The sequence below is a fragment of the Mya arenaria genome, chromosome 3 (assembly GCF_026914265.1).
Source record: "Mya arenaria isolate MELC-2E11 chromosome 3, ASM2691426v1".
In the NCBI taxonomy this organism is placed as follows: domain Eukaryota; kingdom Metazoa; phylum Mollusca; class Bivalvia; order Myida; family Myidae; genus Mya; species Mya arenaria.
Genome location: NC_069124.1, coordinates 71,786,751 through 71,806,701, shown reverse-complemented (window position 1 = coordinate 71,806,701; position 19,951 = coordinate 71,786,751). Strand labels below are relative to the sequence as shown.

The following is a 19,951-nucleotide window of genomic DNA, read 5'->3' as shown; positions in this document are numbered from 1 at the left end:
TAATGAAATATTATATGACCACTTATGTTAGAAGCTACATGTAAAATCTAGAGACTGTGAACCAGTACTTGTTATCGTATGCGTATGTGTGGGCCACTTTTTGTGCACCATGTCATTTTGGTAGGTGTACATTGTGCAAGTTAAGAATGAAATGTACAATAGAATGAGGAAAGTGATTTATGTGAGTATCATTGAGCTTACAAGTTCAACATTTAAGAGAAATTTCACTAACAACTTTTAAAATAATTTGCAACTTTTAGTAGTATATATTATGTTGCTACATGTAAAAGAACACTAACACAATGACAGACTTCCACAACCTCTTTATTGTCTGATCTACCCTGGCCTCTCAAAAGCTAGCTTTTCTGATCTCTGCGTTACCAAGATTAACATGTGCTACATATTATACAAGATACATGTGTCAGTTGGCTTGTGCAAAATAAGCAGAGGCAAGTCAAGGATGATAAAACATGTTTAAGGGCCACTTTGGGGTCAGTTTCACTTGAATAAATAAATATTAAATACTGTTTACAGTGTAGATCATAAAGGACTATACAATATGCAAATATATATTTTTTTATTTGGATATATTGTATCTGGTTTTATGTAATGTCATCTGTTTTCATGCTATTTACATTCTTATTTACTGGATACTTACTTGAAAGATCTGATGAAATATATGAACAATTTTAAATAGCACACAAGCAGTCTTTGTAATATATACTTAATCAAATGAATGGAAAAGAGCCACAACTGATGAAAAAACTTGTGGTGCCATCCTATTGCCTGTCCTTTTTGATATGATCTTAAACAATGTTTCATTGCACTGTTTCTGTTCCTCTTTTGTTTTCTTCATCATATATTGTGTCACTGTGAATGTATCTTCATGCAATAAAATATGAATAAATAAATGAAAGAAATAAAGCTTTCAAAGAGTTGATTTCCTAACAGTTTACATCAGTGTCAAACAAATATAAACTACAGGAATTATCCCCCATATGAATAGAACAAACAATTGCACCAATTGCTTTATGCTGTGCATGGATAGGGACTTGGGAAATTATAAGCTGCATAACTATCGAATCTATTCAATGTTTAATATCCCAGAGATGTTCTAGCAAATATATTAACTAGCAGTTATCTCCTGAATAATAAACACAAACCTGCGGTACTTTTCAATGAGGAGGGATTGCCTTCATTAACAGAAATGGAATAATTAAAATGAAATCACAGGGAATATTTTTGCCCATGCAGAGTATAGTTATCTGTTGACTGTTACCTGTCACCATCTGACTCAGTATTTTCTATTTCAAGGGGCAGCGTAGTTAATTCAGTGATCTCACTACAGGAAACAAGAGACAAATAGCACATTATCAAATGATGGGTCAACGCAGGAATGCCTAGGGTCTAGTTAATGTAACTGAAAGGTAAACAACACTATTTATGATACGTTATTGATCTGGCCTGGTCTGTATAACCAGCCAACTCAGAAAACACCAAATTCCTGGCAATTTGCTACCTCTGAGCTTTTTGTAAGCACTTTTTGTAAGCTGACCATCTATAAATAGTAATTATGCAAATATAAACTCTCTGTATAAATAACAAAGCTTTCATGCAAATAAAATCCAACATGAAAAGCCAACTCCAGCTCGTTACTATTGCATAATATGATATTCTTTCCCCATTATTGGATGTATATTCACAAGCACTCTAGGGCATGAGTTCAATATCACACTTGTCCATTCTGTTGAGTTTGCCAAGGGCACAGGCCCCTGTTCCTCCCATTTATGTTACAGGTCTAATAAAAACGTACAATAAATGATAAAAATATTTCAAAACATATATGCTTTTTGACATATGTTTATCAATCATTGTTTGTGTTGAAAACAAAATTGTCATCGAAAAAAAACAGCAGCCTGTGAAGGACAACAACCATTGATTATTTAGCAAATGTGATTGGTCTTGCTTTTTTTTGTTTTAAACAGTTGCTATCATTTAAGTCGAGCTGGGATGATAATTGCACGAGTTCTGTACCTGCATGCACCAGTCCCACACATATCAGATGGATCATGATTGACAGAATAACATTCCCTACCACGTAACATGGTACCAGTTATTAGTATGGTCACCATATAGCCATCAGCACATGCAGTACTGTGAGGCCAATACCAAGAAAAAAGGTACCAGTTATTAGTACGGTCACCATATAGCCATCAGCACATGCAGTACTGTGAGGCCAATACCAAGAAAAAAGGTACCAGTTATTAGTACGGTCACCATATAGCCATCAGCACATGCAGTACTGTGAGGCCAATACCACGAAAAAAGGTACCAGTCATTTAAGTAAGGTCACCATATTGCCACCAGCACATGCAGTACTGTGAGGCCTAACATTCCAGTTACCTGACTGCCACGTGCTTGTAATACGGGCAGTTAACAAACTCCGCTAGTCGCTCTTGCCTCTCTGCTTCACTGAATTGAACCAGTTATACTTAGAATAGGCCAAGAACCCTACATCGGAACATTAAACTATATTCTTTGGCAATATTGCCACGAGACACAAGAACTGTTTCATGTGAAATCCATTCATACCAACATGGATAAACTCTTTGGGTTCCAACCTTCAAGTCATCTTATGTCTGGCTTCTTTCTTGCTTTTATAGCAAACATATTTCTGCTCTTTGAATAATCAGATGTTTTGACAAAAAGTTAATTCCCTAGAGTTTAACCTTGGTTATAAAAGCTGAAAGTCTTGCCTAATTAGATAAATATTGTATGTAATGCATCTCTGATTCTAGTCTCTACAAACGAGCTGCAGTTGATATTCTCAGCAAATAGAACTACCAGCTTTAGACATGACTCACATAAACACTCTGTCCTATTTTCAGCATAAATGGAAAGACTTTTAAACTGGCATAATACATACATCACTTGACAACACCATACAAAAATTGCACAGGTCTACAACAGGACAATATCAGTGTATATAGCATACTGAAATAAAATACATGTATTGCTTGCATCTATTTGAAGGCTGACCCAAAATTAAATACTTAAATTTTCTCCTCTTTTCTGTTAACTAATTCTGATCAAATCACACTAAATCAGTGTGATAAACATTAAACACATGTATACTGAACATGGGTTACATCTACATATTCATTGAGAGTTTCCTTTGGCGATTTTGGGCCAGCCTATCTAGAAAGCGCAGTAAAAGTGAGACATCACACCCATCTCACCTTTCATTATGGTGCATGTGTAACCTAGTAACAGAGTCATTCCATGTGAAGGCAAACTTCACAACCTCTAACAAACAGTTTTTGTCATGCTTCAATGAAATCTCATTGAGATGTTTTTAAACTGAATATGAACATAGGTACATTAAGTTAATCAGTATTGCACCCACTCAAAAACCAGTTCATGTACATATGATCACTGAAAATGGCATCAAAAGTAATAAGTACATTAATTATTCAAGTCATATGTTAACTCATTAGTCAGCAACATTTTGAACACTCGTGAGGGAATTAATTGTTAACACCAAGACTGCAAACACATATATAATGATAACACAATAAACACATTCTTTGGCATTTTAGCACAAGAAAGTCCAATACTTCTTGACATGAAAATGTAATGGCATCTCCCTTCAGTGTCATACCTGCTTGCACCACAAAGACACAAATGATGCCAAAAGTTAGCCAATTAATCATATAATCCTCCTATTTAGTCACTCACCTTATAGTTTTGAGCCTCTGCATGAAGCGTTTCTTGTGTCTGTGCATCTGGAACTTTGGGTCGTACGAGGATGGGTTTGGGTCAAACTGTTCAAGATCAACGAGCCCGTCATCAGGCAGGATAGTCTCCGACCAGATACGACACACATTGTCTCGACATGACGTTATCAACATGTTTGCAACAGAGCCCCTGTAGAGATACATGTATATACATATAATCAACAAAAAGCAGTATAGTTTAAGACAATAAAAGTTAAAGCCATTTTTTGTTTTTAAACATACTGATATCTCATTGAAAACAAGAGCCGTCGTAAGACAGCGCACTCGACTACGCCGCTTTGACTTAGAATACAATAACGATGTAATAATACCAAGTTTGGCCTCTTTATGTCAAACCTAACTAAAATTATTCGATACATAAGGTGACTTTGATGCTGCCCTCCCACCAGCCCGCCCAAACAATGACGCAAGTCATTCAAATAACTTGATTTCCTATTATGAAAATGTGGTTACCGTAAATGACTGGGTATTAGACGCACTTTTTTCCCTCAGATTTTGATGCAAAAAAATGCCTGCGTATAATACCCAGTAACAATTTTTTGAACTTTTTTTCTGAGGTCAATTTCAAGACGAGAGTTTGTTTAGATTTATGTAGAAAGGGATGTTACTCGCGTCATATTGATCGAGTATATACGGGTTAAAACGGCAGTTGAAGATCGGGATACGGTATATCGTAAGACGTTTATAATTTCAACAAAAATATTTTTCGATTAAAGTTACCGTAATTCACCTAAGAGTTCAGACACTCTAAATATTTGGACACCCATAATTATTTCCCAAAATAGTTTATTTTGCGTACCTAATTTTCGGACACCCAAAGGACATCAATCATAACTTTCATAGTTACCAAGTTTCACAGACGAAGATTATTGATTTTTATCTTTACAATGCCTGGCTAGATTACCTAACCGTATACACCACTGTGACAATTTAATTAGTTACTACCCATCCTAAACGATTTATTGCCTGTTGAAAAGGAAGTGTGATATATTTATTTGAGGATTAAACAAATAACAAGGGCAATCAAGGGATTAACAAACATCGACATGGCATGTTTGTAAAACGATCTGCCAATAAGCTTTCAAACTTGTACCACATTTATAGACTATATGAAGCAATAATCGTACAGTTATACATTAATCCTGCATAGCAATGTCCATGCTCTCCACGAGATCCTCGTGGGTATAACTGTAAGTTATGTGACGTCACACAGTGTGACTCTTTGATCTGAAGCCGATAGAATGTGTTTATTCAGTTCAGTGCATGTATATAATGGTGTTTTAATTAACTTCATGAAGGATTTACACTTATAGGCGTAATAAATAAGTTAATGACCATTGATTACTCAAATAAATTAATAAGTGGTAAAAAGCAAACATGAAGAAAAAAGGCAGGTTAAACAAACATGTAAATAAGATGTAAAAATGATAATTTTCTATGTATTCGGAGAGCGAAAAAAAAATAAAAATTATGGTGTCCGAACTCTTGTGAATTACGGTATTCAATATTATTTTGAATAATAAATTGAATTAAACAATAATCAAACTTACATATAAAAAAGGCAAAGTTGGGCACTGTCAAAATATTTTTTGCATAACATAACTTTTCATTTTCGACAGTATGGTTGTATGGTTTTAAAGATAACCATCGCCATTTACACGAAAAAAATTTTTTTTGTCACTGTCAACAAACATGGTGGCTGAAAATGCCGGACGATTTTGACATTTTTTCTATGCGTCTTTTAACCAAAAACATAGATTAAAAGTGTTTTTCTCGGATTTTTCACAGATTTTTTTCCCTGCGTCTAATACCCCCTATCGTCTTATAACCAGTCATTTATGGTAAGAATATACAAATATGCCTTTCAAAGGAAATTTAAAAAAAAATTAAAAAAAAATTAAAAAATTCAAGGGACATAATTTGTATTTAGGTTTAAAAGGGATTATGTTTTATGTTGTAAGATGGTCGTAAATAATTTTGAATTTTATCAAGTGCATTTAATGAACGGTATAGAAGTTTTTTTTATTAAAATCCCAACTTGCCCATAACTTTTACTTGCCTAAAACTTTAACCTAAGTCAATCAGGGGCCATAACTTGTATTAAGGATATTGAGTTATGTAACCTCATTGGGTGATGGTCCTGAACAATTGTGTGAAGTATTAAGTCAATTGAATAGTGGGTATAGAAGTTTTTTATAAATATCCCAACCTGCCCTAAAACTTTAACTTTCCATAGTCAATCAGGGGCCATAATTTGTATAAAAGATAATATGGAGTTATCTAACCTCATCATATGATGGCTCTGAACAACTGCGTGAAGTATTAAGTCAATTGAATGAATGGTATTGGAGTTTAAAGTGAAAATCCTAACTTGCCCTAAAACTTTAACCTGCCCTAAAACTTTAACCTAAGTCAATCAGGGGCCATAACTTGTATTAAGGATAATATGGAAACTCATTGTGTGATGGTCCTAAACACTGTGTGAAGTATTAAGTCAATTGAACAAAGGATATAGAAGTTGTTAATAAATATTCCAACTTGCCTTAAAACTTTAACCTAAGTTCTATAGTCAATCAGGGGCCATAATCTGTGTAAAAAATAATATGGAGTTATCTAACCTCATCATATGATGGCCCTGAACAACTGCGTGAATGTCAATTGAATGTAAGGTATTGGACTTATAAATGAAAATCCCAACTTGCCCTTAAACTTTAACCGGACGCCGATGCCAACACTGGGGCGAGTAGTATAGCACACCTTTTCTTTGAATAGTCGAGCTAATAAGCACAAACAATGTAGAATCAAACTAAATTAATCAAATCAATGCACAACAAACTGTCTATATTTTAATGCCAGACAAAATGCTTCCTGCAAGGGTCATACCTGGGCATGTATCTGCTGGTTTTCCTCCAGGAGAATCCGGTAACAGCCCCGGGGTGGGCAACATACACAAAGGAGTAGTTGAGACTATCCTTCTTTGGGCTCACGATACTGTCAGCATGGGATAACGTATGGGACAGCGGTAGCTGCACTGGATACAAGAAATAACTAACTTAAAATGATCACTGTAGAAATAGTACCACAACAAAGAAATCATGACATATAGCAGCATTAACAGGAAGAAGCAATATTTCATTTCATTTTTTTTTTACTTTTAAATATTGTTGAAAAGGGCCCAAAAAATATTACTATATATATGAGTCTGGCAATTTCAGCGTTCTTCAAGCAAATACATGCATATGTGAGTGACATCAGTTGGCGTGAAGGTTAAACTCCCGATATTGTCGCCGTAATATAATTGAACATAGAGGTATTTTTCCTACTTGATAGCCTCCCTCCCATCTGAATGAATGTTTTCGATATATATATATTTATATTACTTTAATGCATTTAAAAATTATTTGAGTATGATCGCATGAATCATGTGCTCCCTGCTTTTTATGAACGAGGACAGCAAACTCCAGGGAGTCTGTGTTTTACACATTACAAAAACATGAAGAGCAAAAGAATTATAGTTGAACAATATAGCAGGTTAGTTTTAATAGCTAAGAATGCAGGATAATTCACCATTTGCACTGCTTCTTGTGTCAAATCTTCTCAATACTAGTCAACCTGATAAAATGTGCCCTATTCTCCTTTGCCCTCTGCTGTTGCACCTTTCCTTTTAAAATCTGGCTAACACCCTATAGTATGACAATATATTGATAAATCATGAATCCATTATTATCACGTAAATTAACTATATCAATTCTGTGTTTCTATACAACACTTACATTTTCTATCCTCATACCAGACTTTCAATAATCTGTCAGCCTGCAAGTATAATGAAGTCAAGGTGTCCATTACTGTAAAAACTCAAACACATCAAGTTAGCATAAACATTTTAGTATATATATATATTTCTTCCAAGGTTTAACATGAAACATCATACTATGCAACAATAAATATAAGATAGTGTTCACTTATGTCAATAACCAGTTTTTTATAAAGATTCTCTTTTTGATGCATTTTAAAGATCATGTGAAACTGAATATATACTGCAATAGTTCATTTACATTAACCATTAAAATTTCACCATTTTATAAATAAATAAAATTAAAATATGACTCTTCATCATAATTCATATTACAAATTGTTTGAGATGATCACGGTAAAACACATCGTATAGGTTCGTTTCCTTTATTGAAGTGATATATACAATAACAACACACAGGAAGTTACGTTACATCAATATAAATACATTTCGCGCATTAAGTCAATACAGTGCGTTACGTTATGTCGCGCCAAAATCCCAACACAAATATACCCCCCACCCGAGACTTGTTATTAGATATTAGGGCTATTAAGTAATTGTGCTTTAACATTATTCCTGGATCAAGCTTGAGAGACACTTTAGAGAAGAGGCAAATGAATTGTCAAACTTCTTCCCACCTCTGGAGACTTTGTGTAAGGCATCTCCCTACGGCTTTTTTCCGGTCTAAACAGGGTTATTACACTTGATTATCAAAGCCAGTGTTATGTTCTCAACCAAAAATATGGGTCAAACTGATGCGCTAAAAATCTAGCCTGATTCCTCCTTTCAATGCAGTACAGTTACCTTTCCACAGGAGGCAAACAGAAGCCCGTCAGGTGAGAACTGGAGGTGGAACACAGGTGTGGCTGGTCTGTGGTGAAAATGGCACCAGTATAAAGCATGTATTGGCAGTATAGAACATGTTTTATGAATAAAACAATTTAATGGAAAATACAATGTAGTTTTGAGAAGGCAATAAAGGTAAATGCCAAAATTATAATTGAAAAAAAAACTTTTTACTAAGTAGCTATCAGACTGGCCATGAATAACGGAACTGTCATGATTATCATAATCTAGAGAAGGTCATTAAAGGTTTGTATACTGGAGTATGCACATGTATTACAAACCTGCATTTCCAGATTGTGTCCCACTTGTTCTCCACTTCATGTTCTGGCTGGACAGTCTCTGGTCCAGCCCCACCATGACCCCCAAGGGAAAATTTGACGGATCGTCTATGGGGCTCCTCCTCATGTATGTCAAGGGAGACAGACCACAGCTGCAACACTTCTCCACCTGTCAACAGCTTGGTGCCTGTGTATGACAGAGTAATTGATAATTAATCAGACATGCTGATGCCTTACAAGGTTTTTAGTACTAAGTAGGTTTTAGAACATCAAGTAAGCAAAAAAATATTGGTTGATGTCATCGAATATTTGGAATAAATAAAAGACCTGGGCTTTGTTCTTTACAGACTTTGCTTAGACTTTTGAAAGCTGGAAAGTGGAAGATACACACTCATATTCAACTTCTTAATTTTGTTAATTAAATTATATATTTTTTCTATGAAATATAAAAACCCTATGCTGACTTTCAACTCGTTCAAATATTTTTTTTTTTAAATATATATCATTGGCACACTTACACAAGATATTAAACAGACTTGAATCACACCCTATATCCAAACATTATCTCTTTTTTTAATATTACTATAGTCTATACACAATACTTTGCTTCAGCTTGGCAAGTTCTTTAGGAGACAACAAGCCTGAGCGTTTGACAGATTGTTGGCATGTGATTGTATGCATCCCAGAATGTGTGTGAGAGTGTGTGCGAACATGTGTGTGTATGCATCCCAGAATGTGTGTGAGAGTGTGTGCGAAACATGTGTGTGTATGCATCCCAGAATGCGTGTGAGAGTGTGTTCGAACATGTGTGTGTATGCATCCCAGAATGTGTGTGAGAGTGTGTGCGAAACATGTGTGTGTATGCATCCCAGAATGTGTGTGAGAGTGTGTGCGAACATGTGTGTGTATGCATCCCAGAATGTGTGTGAGAGTGTGTGCGAAACATGTGTGTGTGTGTATGCATCCCAGAATGTGTGCTAGAGTGTGTGCGAACATGTGTGTGTGCTTAAATATACAGAAACAATGAGAGCACAGCCTGTGTGTGCTGAACACTCATCTGATTTTATATTTTTACGGTTAATTTATTTCATATTGTACATTTGATAGTGAACAGGTATTCCGAAGTTTGACATTGATAGCTTAAATAGTTTGCATGTAAGTGACCCAATCACAAAACTTAAAAAGTTTGACTAGCTAAAAATTACTAAGTCCAAAAATGCTAAAATATCCCCCACCCTCCCCCTACCCTTCCAAATGTGTGACTAGAAAACCCCTTTCATATCTAAGTACATAATCCATTTATTGTCTGTAAATTTTTCTGGAAAACAATCCAACAAAAATTGAAGAAACTATGTCCAATTCTCAAAATCAACCAAAATTCATGTTTTTTACCCCAAAAAACAGTTGAGACTCAGCATCATTAGGGTACAATGTGGAGAGGGGTATTAGTTGAACAAGTTCCCCAAGTTTGAAAGTGATAGCTTTGATAGTTTCCATGTAAGTGACCTAACCGCAAAACTTAACCAACACCTCCTCCTCATCTGGCTATCAAGTAACAATAGCTCGTCATTTTTTTCCAAAAACAAGCTAAAAACCACAGAATTGTTATTATGCCTTATTTAAAAATGAATATTTTTGTATTGATTTGTACTCTATGTGAACAAATAAACGCAAAAATATGGCATGTAGAGCTTGATTCTCAGATTTACTATAAGGGTATAATAATAGAGATCTTAAAAGACTAAGTAAAATTTCCAGTAATTATGACCCTTTTTGACTTGTGAAATGGAAATCAGGAACTCTGTTAGGCTGCAGACACTGCCAAATATCCAGGCAGTCTAAGTGTTTATTTGTCTGGTACCCATTTTTTTCTGCTGAAGTCTTATCACGAAGGAGATCATGGTAGCCTTTTGAATTGTTTTCTAAATAATTAGCATTAAAACCTTTAAAAAAAACACCCCTGTCAATTGCCAAATCAACCTGTTTATTCATGAAGTGTAAAATAGAATAATGATAAAAAAAAATGGATAGTTTATCAATAATCAGCTATTTCAACACAGGCATGTGCCAAATCAATTTATTACAAACATGGGGAGAGGAACATTGCTCAAGTGAAATTAAGCAGACACAATCTGTGGCTTTATGGCAGTTTAACGGTACATGGGGTGTTAACAGAAGTGCAATATGTACCTTCTACATTCCACGTGAGACACTGCACAATGCAGTCAGCCTTAAACACTGCAGTCTGGTACCAGTGGTAATCCAGCTTCTGGAACAGTAAAAGAAAACTTACAATTTTCTTTAAATGTACAATGTATGAATTTGATATCCAGTAAGCCTTAAGGCATCAATTAATGTCAAGAATAAAAATCAAAGGTTTGCTATAAGCTTACTTTCAACACAGGCAAATAAGGGACATAATATTTGTACATCAAGAAAAATTATTCACAAATTGCAAAACAAAGCTGACAATGCTAATAACTCAACTGACTAAGAGATGCTTATCCTGACTTACATGAGTACTGTCATGATGGACCAGTGGAGCTGGCTCAAACACGTAAACCTTTTGAAGGTATGATGCCACTATCTGAAAAAGTACATCTATGATGTTTGTTATACTTCACGCCACAACCTTGGCCACATCTCAATTAAATCAATAGTTTGTGAATTTAGGATGAAACGTAGACAGAACTTCTTAAAGCAAATATTGGTAATAATGGTAATCAATAACACAGAATGTAATGATGATCTTTAAATCCCTTTTCTGGGACATTCAAAACCATATCACCGTATTGGCCAACGTTTACATACTGTACTTTTCCGTTGAATAGCCATATATTGACCAATTAATGATATTTTGTACCATAGGTGTAAACTTCTATAACAGCTTAGATTACACATTATTTAATATTTAAAACCACGGAATAAATGAAGAAATTCATCTAGGGTACTGTACCTTGCCAGAGTCTGTGGAGGCGTCTATACAGCTGACCTTGACATTCCCGTGGGTGACACCTGGAATTATCTGTACCCTCTGCAGGTCACTGGCCAATATGACAATGTCACAACCAGCTGCATACACCTGCAACACAAATCACCATTCAAGTTCATTTCATAAGTGGTAGAAATTAGCCCAGGCCTGACAAGGTGGCAGTAGTAAAATGTTTCCACAGCTTATTCAAGATTTATAGTTAACATATGTACATAGCAACAATGATGTTTATATAAATATATGCAATTGTGGACTATATCATACATTTAGTTTTTCAAATATGATTTCTATGTTATATACAGTTGTTACTTATTATCATTTTAATATATATATTCATCAGGGTTTTTTTTTGTATCATACCTTTTATCACTATTGTTTTGATATTTACATACACCAGATTGTAAGAAATTCTGAGGACAAGCAGCAATGCAAGAAACAGGACTGGTCATCCAAAAGTCTTATTTTATGGTTGTTTACCCGATAATGTACCAATACAAATTAGCAAATGTTTGAAATGCATGATGCCTCTGGTCTGTGGCTCTAAAAATGTGGACTTGTCAATAAAGCAATCAACATCATTTTAGGAACTTTAAGATTTAAAATTAATCTGTTTTATGTTTTAATCAGAATTTCTGCAACTCAGTGAATAAGAATCACATTAACTTCATCATCAGGGTATCAACACTATACATAGCATATGAATAATACAGAATATGCCTACTATACCATTTAGTTTTAAACATATTTATTTTACAACGATTGTGAAACAAGTTATTACAACATTATATTAATCACTCTCGTTGGCTCCGCTTTTACGCGAGAGAGTGGTCTTGGGTTGTGGGGAAAACAAGAGAACCAGGACAAAAACCCACTTGTCCGGCTTGGTAACCACGATCCAAACTCACATGCGCCCGAGCCGGGAATCGAACCCGGGTCGCCTAGGTGAGAAGCGAGTGCGCTAACCACTGCGCTAACCGGACAACCTACTATACCATTAACTGCTTTAGAGTACAGAAGTATGATGATGAATGAAGTATGTTGTCAACACTTATACTGTTATAATTATTTACAGTTAAGGCTCATACCTCTGCAAATAAAATCACCAGACAGATTCACTTTTAATCATGAGCTCTGGCAACCAAAAATCTGATAAACATATTACAAGAGCCAAATTTCCTTTCATTCAAAACTGAAAAGAACCACCAAATTTCTGTTAAGGAATTAATTGGTTTTATTGAGTCAGTTAGTGAGTTACTTAGCAGCTTGCACATCCATACTGGCTAGCATAGAGGCATGTGATAGGCATTTTGTGCTAAAAACTGAGAAAGTTAGCATTTAGTGTTGATCTTCTAAATGATAACTCAGCGCTGGGCTGTAGAGAGCCATTTTATTTATATAATTAGTCATCTGCTTGCATCTATTTGTTTGCCACTGAGTACTATACACCTGTAAGATATGTTGGTGAAAGACAAACGCATTACATAAAAAATCTTCTGCCAGTCAATCAAGAGTTTTAACTATGGACATGCATATATAAATATACTAAATGAATGCCAGTATCAATTGTATGATGCAATCACTAAAACCATTTGTGCAAGAAACTCCTGCCTGGTTGTGGAAGCAGTAACAAATGAGTGGTTCTTGAAAGAGCATTGCAATTATAGTATCAATTTTATTCATTCAATGGTTTTGTCGATCAATATCGGCATCATGCAAATGGATAATCATTTTGGTTTAAAGAACAACACCAAAATCACTGCCAAAACAAAAGAGTGGCTAGGTTTTTTTCATTTTTTTTTTTTTCGAAAAGTTGGGTTGACAATAATTTGTTCATTTTCACATTGGGAACAGTCACCATTTTACCCTGAGTTTGATTCTCAAAACTACTTAACTATGTTATAACATGATACAGCTTTGCTCATTATTTTCATTCTTCTTTTATTTGTGAACTCTACTTTTTTGAAGTTGTATTCAAGTAAAAACAAGTTTTACGTATCAAAATCAGGTTTAAGTATACAGCCCTTTTTCCCTAAATTTGGGGAAGTATGGCGGGGCTTTTTGACAGGGGAAATTTAACTTGTATATTGCAAAATTGGGGAATTTACAAAAATCATGTTACCATCAGGGCCTGACACTAACTATTTATAATGTGACCAGCAGGATCATCTTCCTCATTATTTCTTAATTATTTATAAAATTAAGTGCCAATGATTATCTTACACATCAGATTATCATTAAAATATCAAAAATCACTGTTATTATACATAAGCAGAGCCTGCAAAGGACACAATCCTGGAGACCAGATTTGAGTACATTCAAAGACGTCACAATATTTACTTATTTTGTGATCAGGTGGATTCACTAGCTAAATAGCTGTTTTGATCCTGTCAAAAAATGGGTGTATCGTATCACCAGAATACCGACCGTTAGTGTTGAGCCTTTTATAAAATCATACTGGTTAGCGACCTATTATTCGCCCGTACCACTTTTTTGCCCACCCAGTTTAAACCAGTCTAAACAAAATATTTTACACAAATTAGTATGGCCTTTTATTGCGTCATCTCTTTTGACAGAGATCAGCTGTTTTCTGCGTTAAAATGTAAGTTGTATGTGGAATTTGACCCAAATAAACATTGTTTACACTTCTAATCTTGTTAGTTGTACGCGGGGATGACGTCATCACGCGCGCGCTCGCTTGCATGAGGCCCTGTAAGGATTCTTTAATTTTCCTTATACCTTGCACTATCAGACGGCAATATTGATTTGTCATTATAAAGTATAAAGCCAGTGATAAATTATTCAAATACCATAAATTGCTGTTTTTAACTTCAATTTTCGAATTTAACTTCAGTTTTCGAAAAGGCAAATGGTAAAACCTCAAAACGGTGAAGTTATCGCCGAATTTTTCGTCTAAGGGAAGCAACTCAAATTTGAATTAATCATTACATTCTTGTACTGACATACTTTGTCCCTCTTTTGAAGTCTATAAATATGCATACATTATGTTGGTAATGTTTCAAGAAGGAATCCCAGCAGCTTCTTGATTTTCTGCTAAGAGAAGAATTACCGAGTAGGTGTTGTATTATTTTACATATACATTAACAGTATGTAATAGTAAACATGTTATATTTATTGATCAATTGTCGTTTTAAACGGTGGCTAGACTGGTCAAATAAAATAAAAATGTTTGAAGATATAGTTTAGAGAGAAATATATGAAAAACATCGTAAGAATAGCGAATTAATGGGGTGGGCGAATAATTGGTACAGTAGGGTGCTTATTTTAGCGAAAATATAGGGGTTCTTTGCGCTTGGGAATATTCAGAATCCCTAGCTATTTTCAAAAACAAATTACACAGTTTTTGTCGGAAGAGCCAACCTATCTGAGTGTAAAGTTTGATCGTGATAGCTATCTTGTGTCAAAAGTAACGTAGGAAAAACCTCCATTTCCGGCCGAAAAGGGGTCGCTAACCAGTATTGGCTATTTGCACTGGTCAGAAAGAAATACACTAATAACACAAAAAACAATTATAAAGAAAATGAAGAGAATTGATCTTTAAATTTGCTTATGCATTGAAATTATAGTGCATTTGTTCTCAATTTCAACTACATGAAATACAGTCTTTCAGTGATGCATTATTTATGCTATGGATTTGTATTTTGTTGGAGAAAAGCTCACACAGAACGTTGTAATTTATGTATATTTTAAGTAAAATATTTTGTATGTATCTTGTACATTGATACTTTCGGAAAACAAACGGAACTTATTTTTTTGACTTTTTTTGTAAACATTGATTTTTTTGACTACGTACGGTGAAGTAAATCCCTTCCACACTCCCGACAGCGTAACATTTCTCCCCGAAGTTGCAGGCTCCAGTGAGAACTTGGTGTCTATTCATGATTACTCTCTTACTTGCTGTAATAAAACATTATTCTTATTTTTTCCGGAACAAGGAGGTAAATGTCATTTGACATCCACCATGTTGGATTTGTTAACGAGATCTCGTTAGTTCACGTGAACCGTCAGTGACAGCGGAGCAGTCAACAGTTAGGATTTGCAAAACCAAACCAAACTTTATCTTAATGCACGAGCAATAAAAAATACATGATACCCAAATCGTTGCCGTGGCCAGGGATCGATCCCGTTCCGTAAGCGGATGCCTTAACCATTGACTGACGCTTGGCATTTACAGTGTAGTGCTTGAAAAAGTGGTGTACTCAGTTCTGGTTTAACCCGGGAAAGTTGTACCCCGTGTATAGGTGCTTTACACCGAGCACGGTAAACGAACCAACCTTGGTGTCTTTTCGAAAAAGAGCTAGGGTATCGCACCCGGACTTCCTTGTATCCAACCATATTTTCTTTCGCGTGTTGTCCCTTCAGCAAAAAACAAAAAAAAAATACCCCGTGCTTGCACTTCCACGGGTTATCCTTGACCGCAAGGTTTAAAGAAATACAACTTCAAAGGAGAAGATGCACATTGCGATTGTTCATACGATGACTGATGATTCACAAGACTAAAGGGAGCACAAACATTAGAGTGTTTCCCCGCCATTGGAATCCATAGTACCGCTAAATTTTGAACTGGCATCCGGAATACTGCTTAAGTTTGAAATTGCATTTCGGAATACCACTATACACGGATGCGAAACAGTGGCTCCAGCTCTTTTAGGAGCTGTGTATAAAAAGGAGCCAATGGCACTTCCGAGCTAGAGCAAAAGAACGGATATCATCGTAAAACGTAAGTATGACTCGTTATATTATCTAATATCACAATTATGAGGGCTTATTTGAGAAATCGGGGAATGCAGTGCCATATAAATATGTTTAATCTTCACACGTATTTGGGTTATTTTGTAAACATATTGTTTATGGAGTTATAAAACCGATTCTCCCATCAAACAAATCAATGTTTACAAACGAAAGTAGAACATTTTCACCAATTTTCAGCTGAATTTCACTCAAGAAGCTTACATTTAAGATAAAGCCAGTATTATCGAGTGCTTTTATTTTGTCGGGAATAAAAATGACCGCCTGATTACCGAAATAAGCATGTTTATACTCCTTTTCTGGGTTGAGCTGGAGCCAAAGCCAGGGAGCTGGAGCCAAAGCGTGGAGGCTGAGCCAATACGCTGTATAATAATGCATTCAACTGGTCATATTTGGAATAGTTGCAGTTTTTTTTATTTATAACTAGTATTAAGATAGTGTTGTATTTTTTTAAATATATAATTATTTATTATTATTTAATGCAATTCATCTGATAATGGGCGTTGCAATCTCAGAAATGCCGATGGAGCTAAACAATCCTTTCACAACATCTGTATAATTATATGGTTACTGTTTCTTGAACAGTCTTCTAACTCCAATCAGATTTCAAATAAATGAATAGTAGTGGATGAAAGAAAAGTGTGTCATTTAACAAAGATTAGATAGACGAAAAACTGGTAAACTATGTGCTAAATTACATCAACTGACCGCTAGTACATCAATCGGTTTGAATACGTGTAAGTGTTAATTTTCTTATTTTTCTGTACATTTGATTTATATTTGCTATATATAAAAAAAATGAGGTACCCTTTTTACCGACATTAAACGCGAGCATGGCTTAGATTAAGAGAAAACTAGTGTGAATTCTTACAATAATTCATTGTTTCCTGGACCTGCAAGGTGTCTATACAGCATAAGTAAGCACACGATATTAAAGCTGCACTCTCACAGATAAACCGTTTTTACAACTTTTTTTTCTTTTTTTTGTCATAATATAACACAACACAGGTTTGCTTTATTATTACGATAACATATTAACATTTTTTTTATTAATTAATAAAGGGTAATTACACCTTTTTGAGGTCGTTACCATCTGCAAAGGCCCGCAAAATGGTTTACAGCCCGACGAGTAGCGCGAGGGTTGTAAACCATTTGAAGGGCCTTTGCAGATGGAAACAACCGCAAAAAGGTGTATTAACCATTATTGCATAAAATAACACACCATGAGTAACTTTTTTGTTGAAAAGCTGTTTAATGTCACGAAAAAACAGAAACAGTTAGTTCAAAATATGTACTTGTGTGACGTCACGAGTGATGTCACTGAAATTTTTTTACATAAAGCTCGAATAGGGCTGCAAAAAAACTCGACAGTTTCATTTTTGTTTCAACGCCATTTTTTTCAGTGTTCAGTCGATTGGAAAGTGTTTTCGTTTTTAGTAATTTACTGGATTACCTGGATTATTTACACACAATACCTAAATACATAAATATCGGGTAATCGAATAATTACCGATATATTCCTACTTTAACATTTATATGTTTTGGCAACTAATTTAAACCGGGAAAAATTGTTAAAATGTTCTGGACAAAATGTTCAGCATCTTCAGCATCTAACAGAGAAAAATATATTTGAAAACTCTTAGTTCATTGCATACGAAGTAATGGAATCATGTCCATATAAGTAGTTTGTTCTGAATAAAATCAACAGAAATGACTAAAGTTGGGAGGAGTTAAACGTTTTAGACTTAATTTAGTGCTTTTAGAGCAAACAAATAGTCAAAACAACTGCAGAAAATACTATCTAGTAAACACACATCAGCTTGCCAGGAAAAGATATTTCAGAAGGAAATATGTAAGTTATATGTGGTTTATTTCATTTCTTTAATGTTTGTATACAGCTATAGCTAAGTGCAATATTTGCATCGTTGACCAACTTTCGGTAAGAAACCAAGTCGCTCAGTCTCCATTGTTATGATGCGGGCCCTGATAGAGCTTATGTTAAACAAAAAAGCCGGGAATTAACGGCACGTGAATTTATGAATAATGTACGTTTTTTTACCGATAACGCCCGGGTAATTGCGTTTAACATACCACGATAGTGGACCGAAAACACATATTTTATGCAATAATCGTTATTAATAAAGAATTTAGCGTTCGGAATTTGCCGTATTTCTCATCAAAACAGGCATTATCTTACAGCGTATTGGCTCAGCCTCCACGCTTTGGCTCCAGCTCCCTGGCTTTGGCTCCAGCTCAACCCAGAAAAGGAGTATAAACATGCTTATTCCGGTAATCAGGCGGTCATTTTTATTCCCGACAAAATAAAAGCACTCGATAATACTGGCTTTATCTTAAATGTAAGCTTCTTGAGTGAAATTCAGCTGAAAATTGGTGAAAATGTTCTACTTTCGTTTGTAAACATTGATTTGTTCGATGGGAGAATCGGTTTTATAACTCCATAAACAGTATGTTTACAAAATAACCCAAATACGTGTGAAGATTAAACATATTTATATGGCACTGCATTCCCCGATTTCTCAAATAAGCCCTCATAATTGTGGTATTAGATAATATAACGAGTCATACTTACGTTTTACGATGATATCCGTTCCTTTGCTCTAGCTCGGAAGTGTCATTGGCTCCTTTTTATTCCCAGCTCCTAAAAGAGCTGGAGCCACTGTTTCGCATCCGTGACTATATTGGGTATACAAACAAATGCATTAACTTGAACTTGATATTGCTTGACTTTCGTATATTTGAATTTTATTTTGTTTGATCTGGTCATATCTTACAAGATTTGGTTAAAATGAAAGTATAGCGAGATAAACGTAGAAGTGTATGTTTGTTATAGTAGGGTTCTAGTTATATTAAAAAAAATAAGACAAAAGGTTTTATATTCATGCGTATTAATTTTAGATGTATATACGTCAGATGTCAACCTGTATAATGAATATACATTGTACAAAATTATTTTAAGGAATATTATTTTAAATGGAAGTCAGTTTATTACTGTATTTCGTGCTTACTTGTTTTTTATGGAGTCCGAATACTGTATACTCTATTAGTTGAATCCGACCTACCTCTATAACCTCGGCATCCGAAATACAGCAAAAAAGGGCCGGCCATTGAACTCGGCGTACCCCAAAAATGGGTGACAAACCCCGAAGATCAAATGCTCAAATAAGTCCATTTAATATGACGGTAGAAAACATACACAGTTTATACTAAAATCAGCCAAACCATTCCCCAAGTTGCAACCCCAACAATAAAATCCTTTAACCGCCCATGCATATAGTATAGCCTCACGCCGCAGTTGTCGTGGTATACCAATATTCTACTTGAATACTGAAATAGTAGTGAACTACATATGCCACATTTAAGATCTAATTGAGCGGCGTTTAAATCATTTTACATACCTCTTTTAGTAATTAACTTATATTTGTTAAACAACATGTCCATACCATGTAACATTTTGCTT

General features: G+C 35.0%; 1 protein-coding gene across 3 annotated transcripts in view; it reads right to left on the bottom strand.

Moving 5' to 3' along the window:
- The window catches only part of LOC128227023 (dmX-like protein 2), a 65,424-nt gene extending 45,485 nt beyond the window's left edge, over positions 1 to 19,939 (bottom strand). For 2 of the 3 annotated variants that reach the window (XM_052937186.1, XM_052937187.1), the window contains exons 1-10: positions 19,890 to 19,939; positions 15,518 to 15,621; positions 11,671 to 11,796; positions 11,230 to 11,301; positions 10,905 to 10,983; positions 8,718 to 8,901; positions 8,395 to 8,461; positions 7,571 to 7,610; positions 6,681 to 6,828; positions 3,739 to 3,927 (exon numbers count right to left, since the gene is read on the bottom strand). In XM_052937186.1, the coding sequence (XP_052793146.1) occupies positions 3,739 to 3,927; positions 6,681 to 6,828; positions 7,571 to 7,610; positions 8,395 to 8,461; positions 8,718 to 8,901; positions 10,905 to 10,983; positions 11,230 to 11,301; positions 11,671 to 11,796; positions 15,518 to 15,621; positions 19,890 to 19,932 (1,052 nt within the window). In that variant the 5' untranslated portion in view covers positions 19,933 to 19,939. Of the gene's footprint in view, positions 1 to 2,403; positions 2,473 to 3,738; positions 3,928 to 6,680; positions 6,829 to 7,570; positions 7,611 to 8,394; positions 8,462 to 8,717; positions 8,902 to 10,904; positions 10,984 to 11,229; positions 11,302 to 11,670; positions 11,797 to 15,517; positions 15,622 to 19,889 lie in introns of all 3 variants that reach the window. The other variant, XM_052937185.1, reaches the window with a different exon arrangement.
- Positions 19,940 to 19,951: the final 12 nt, after the last annotated feature.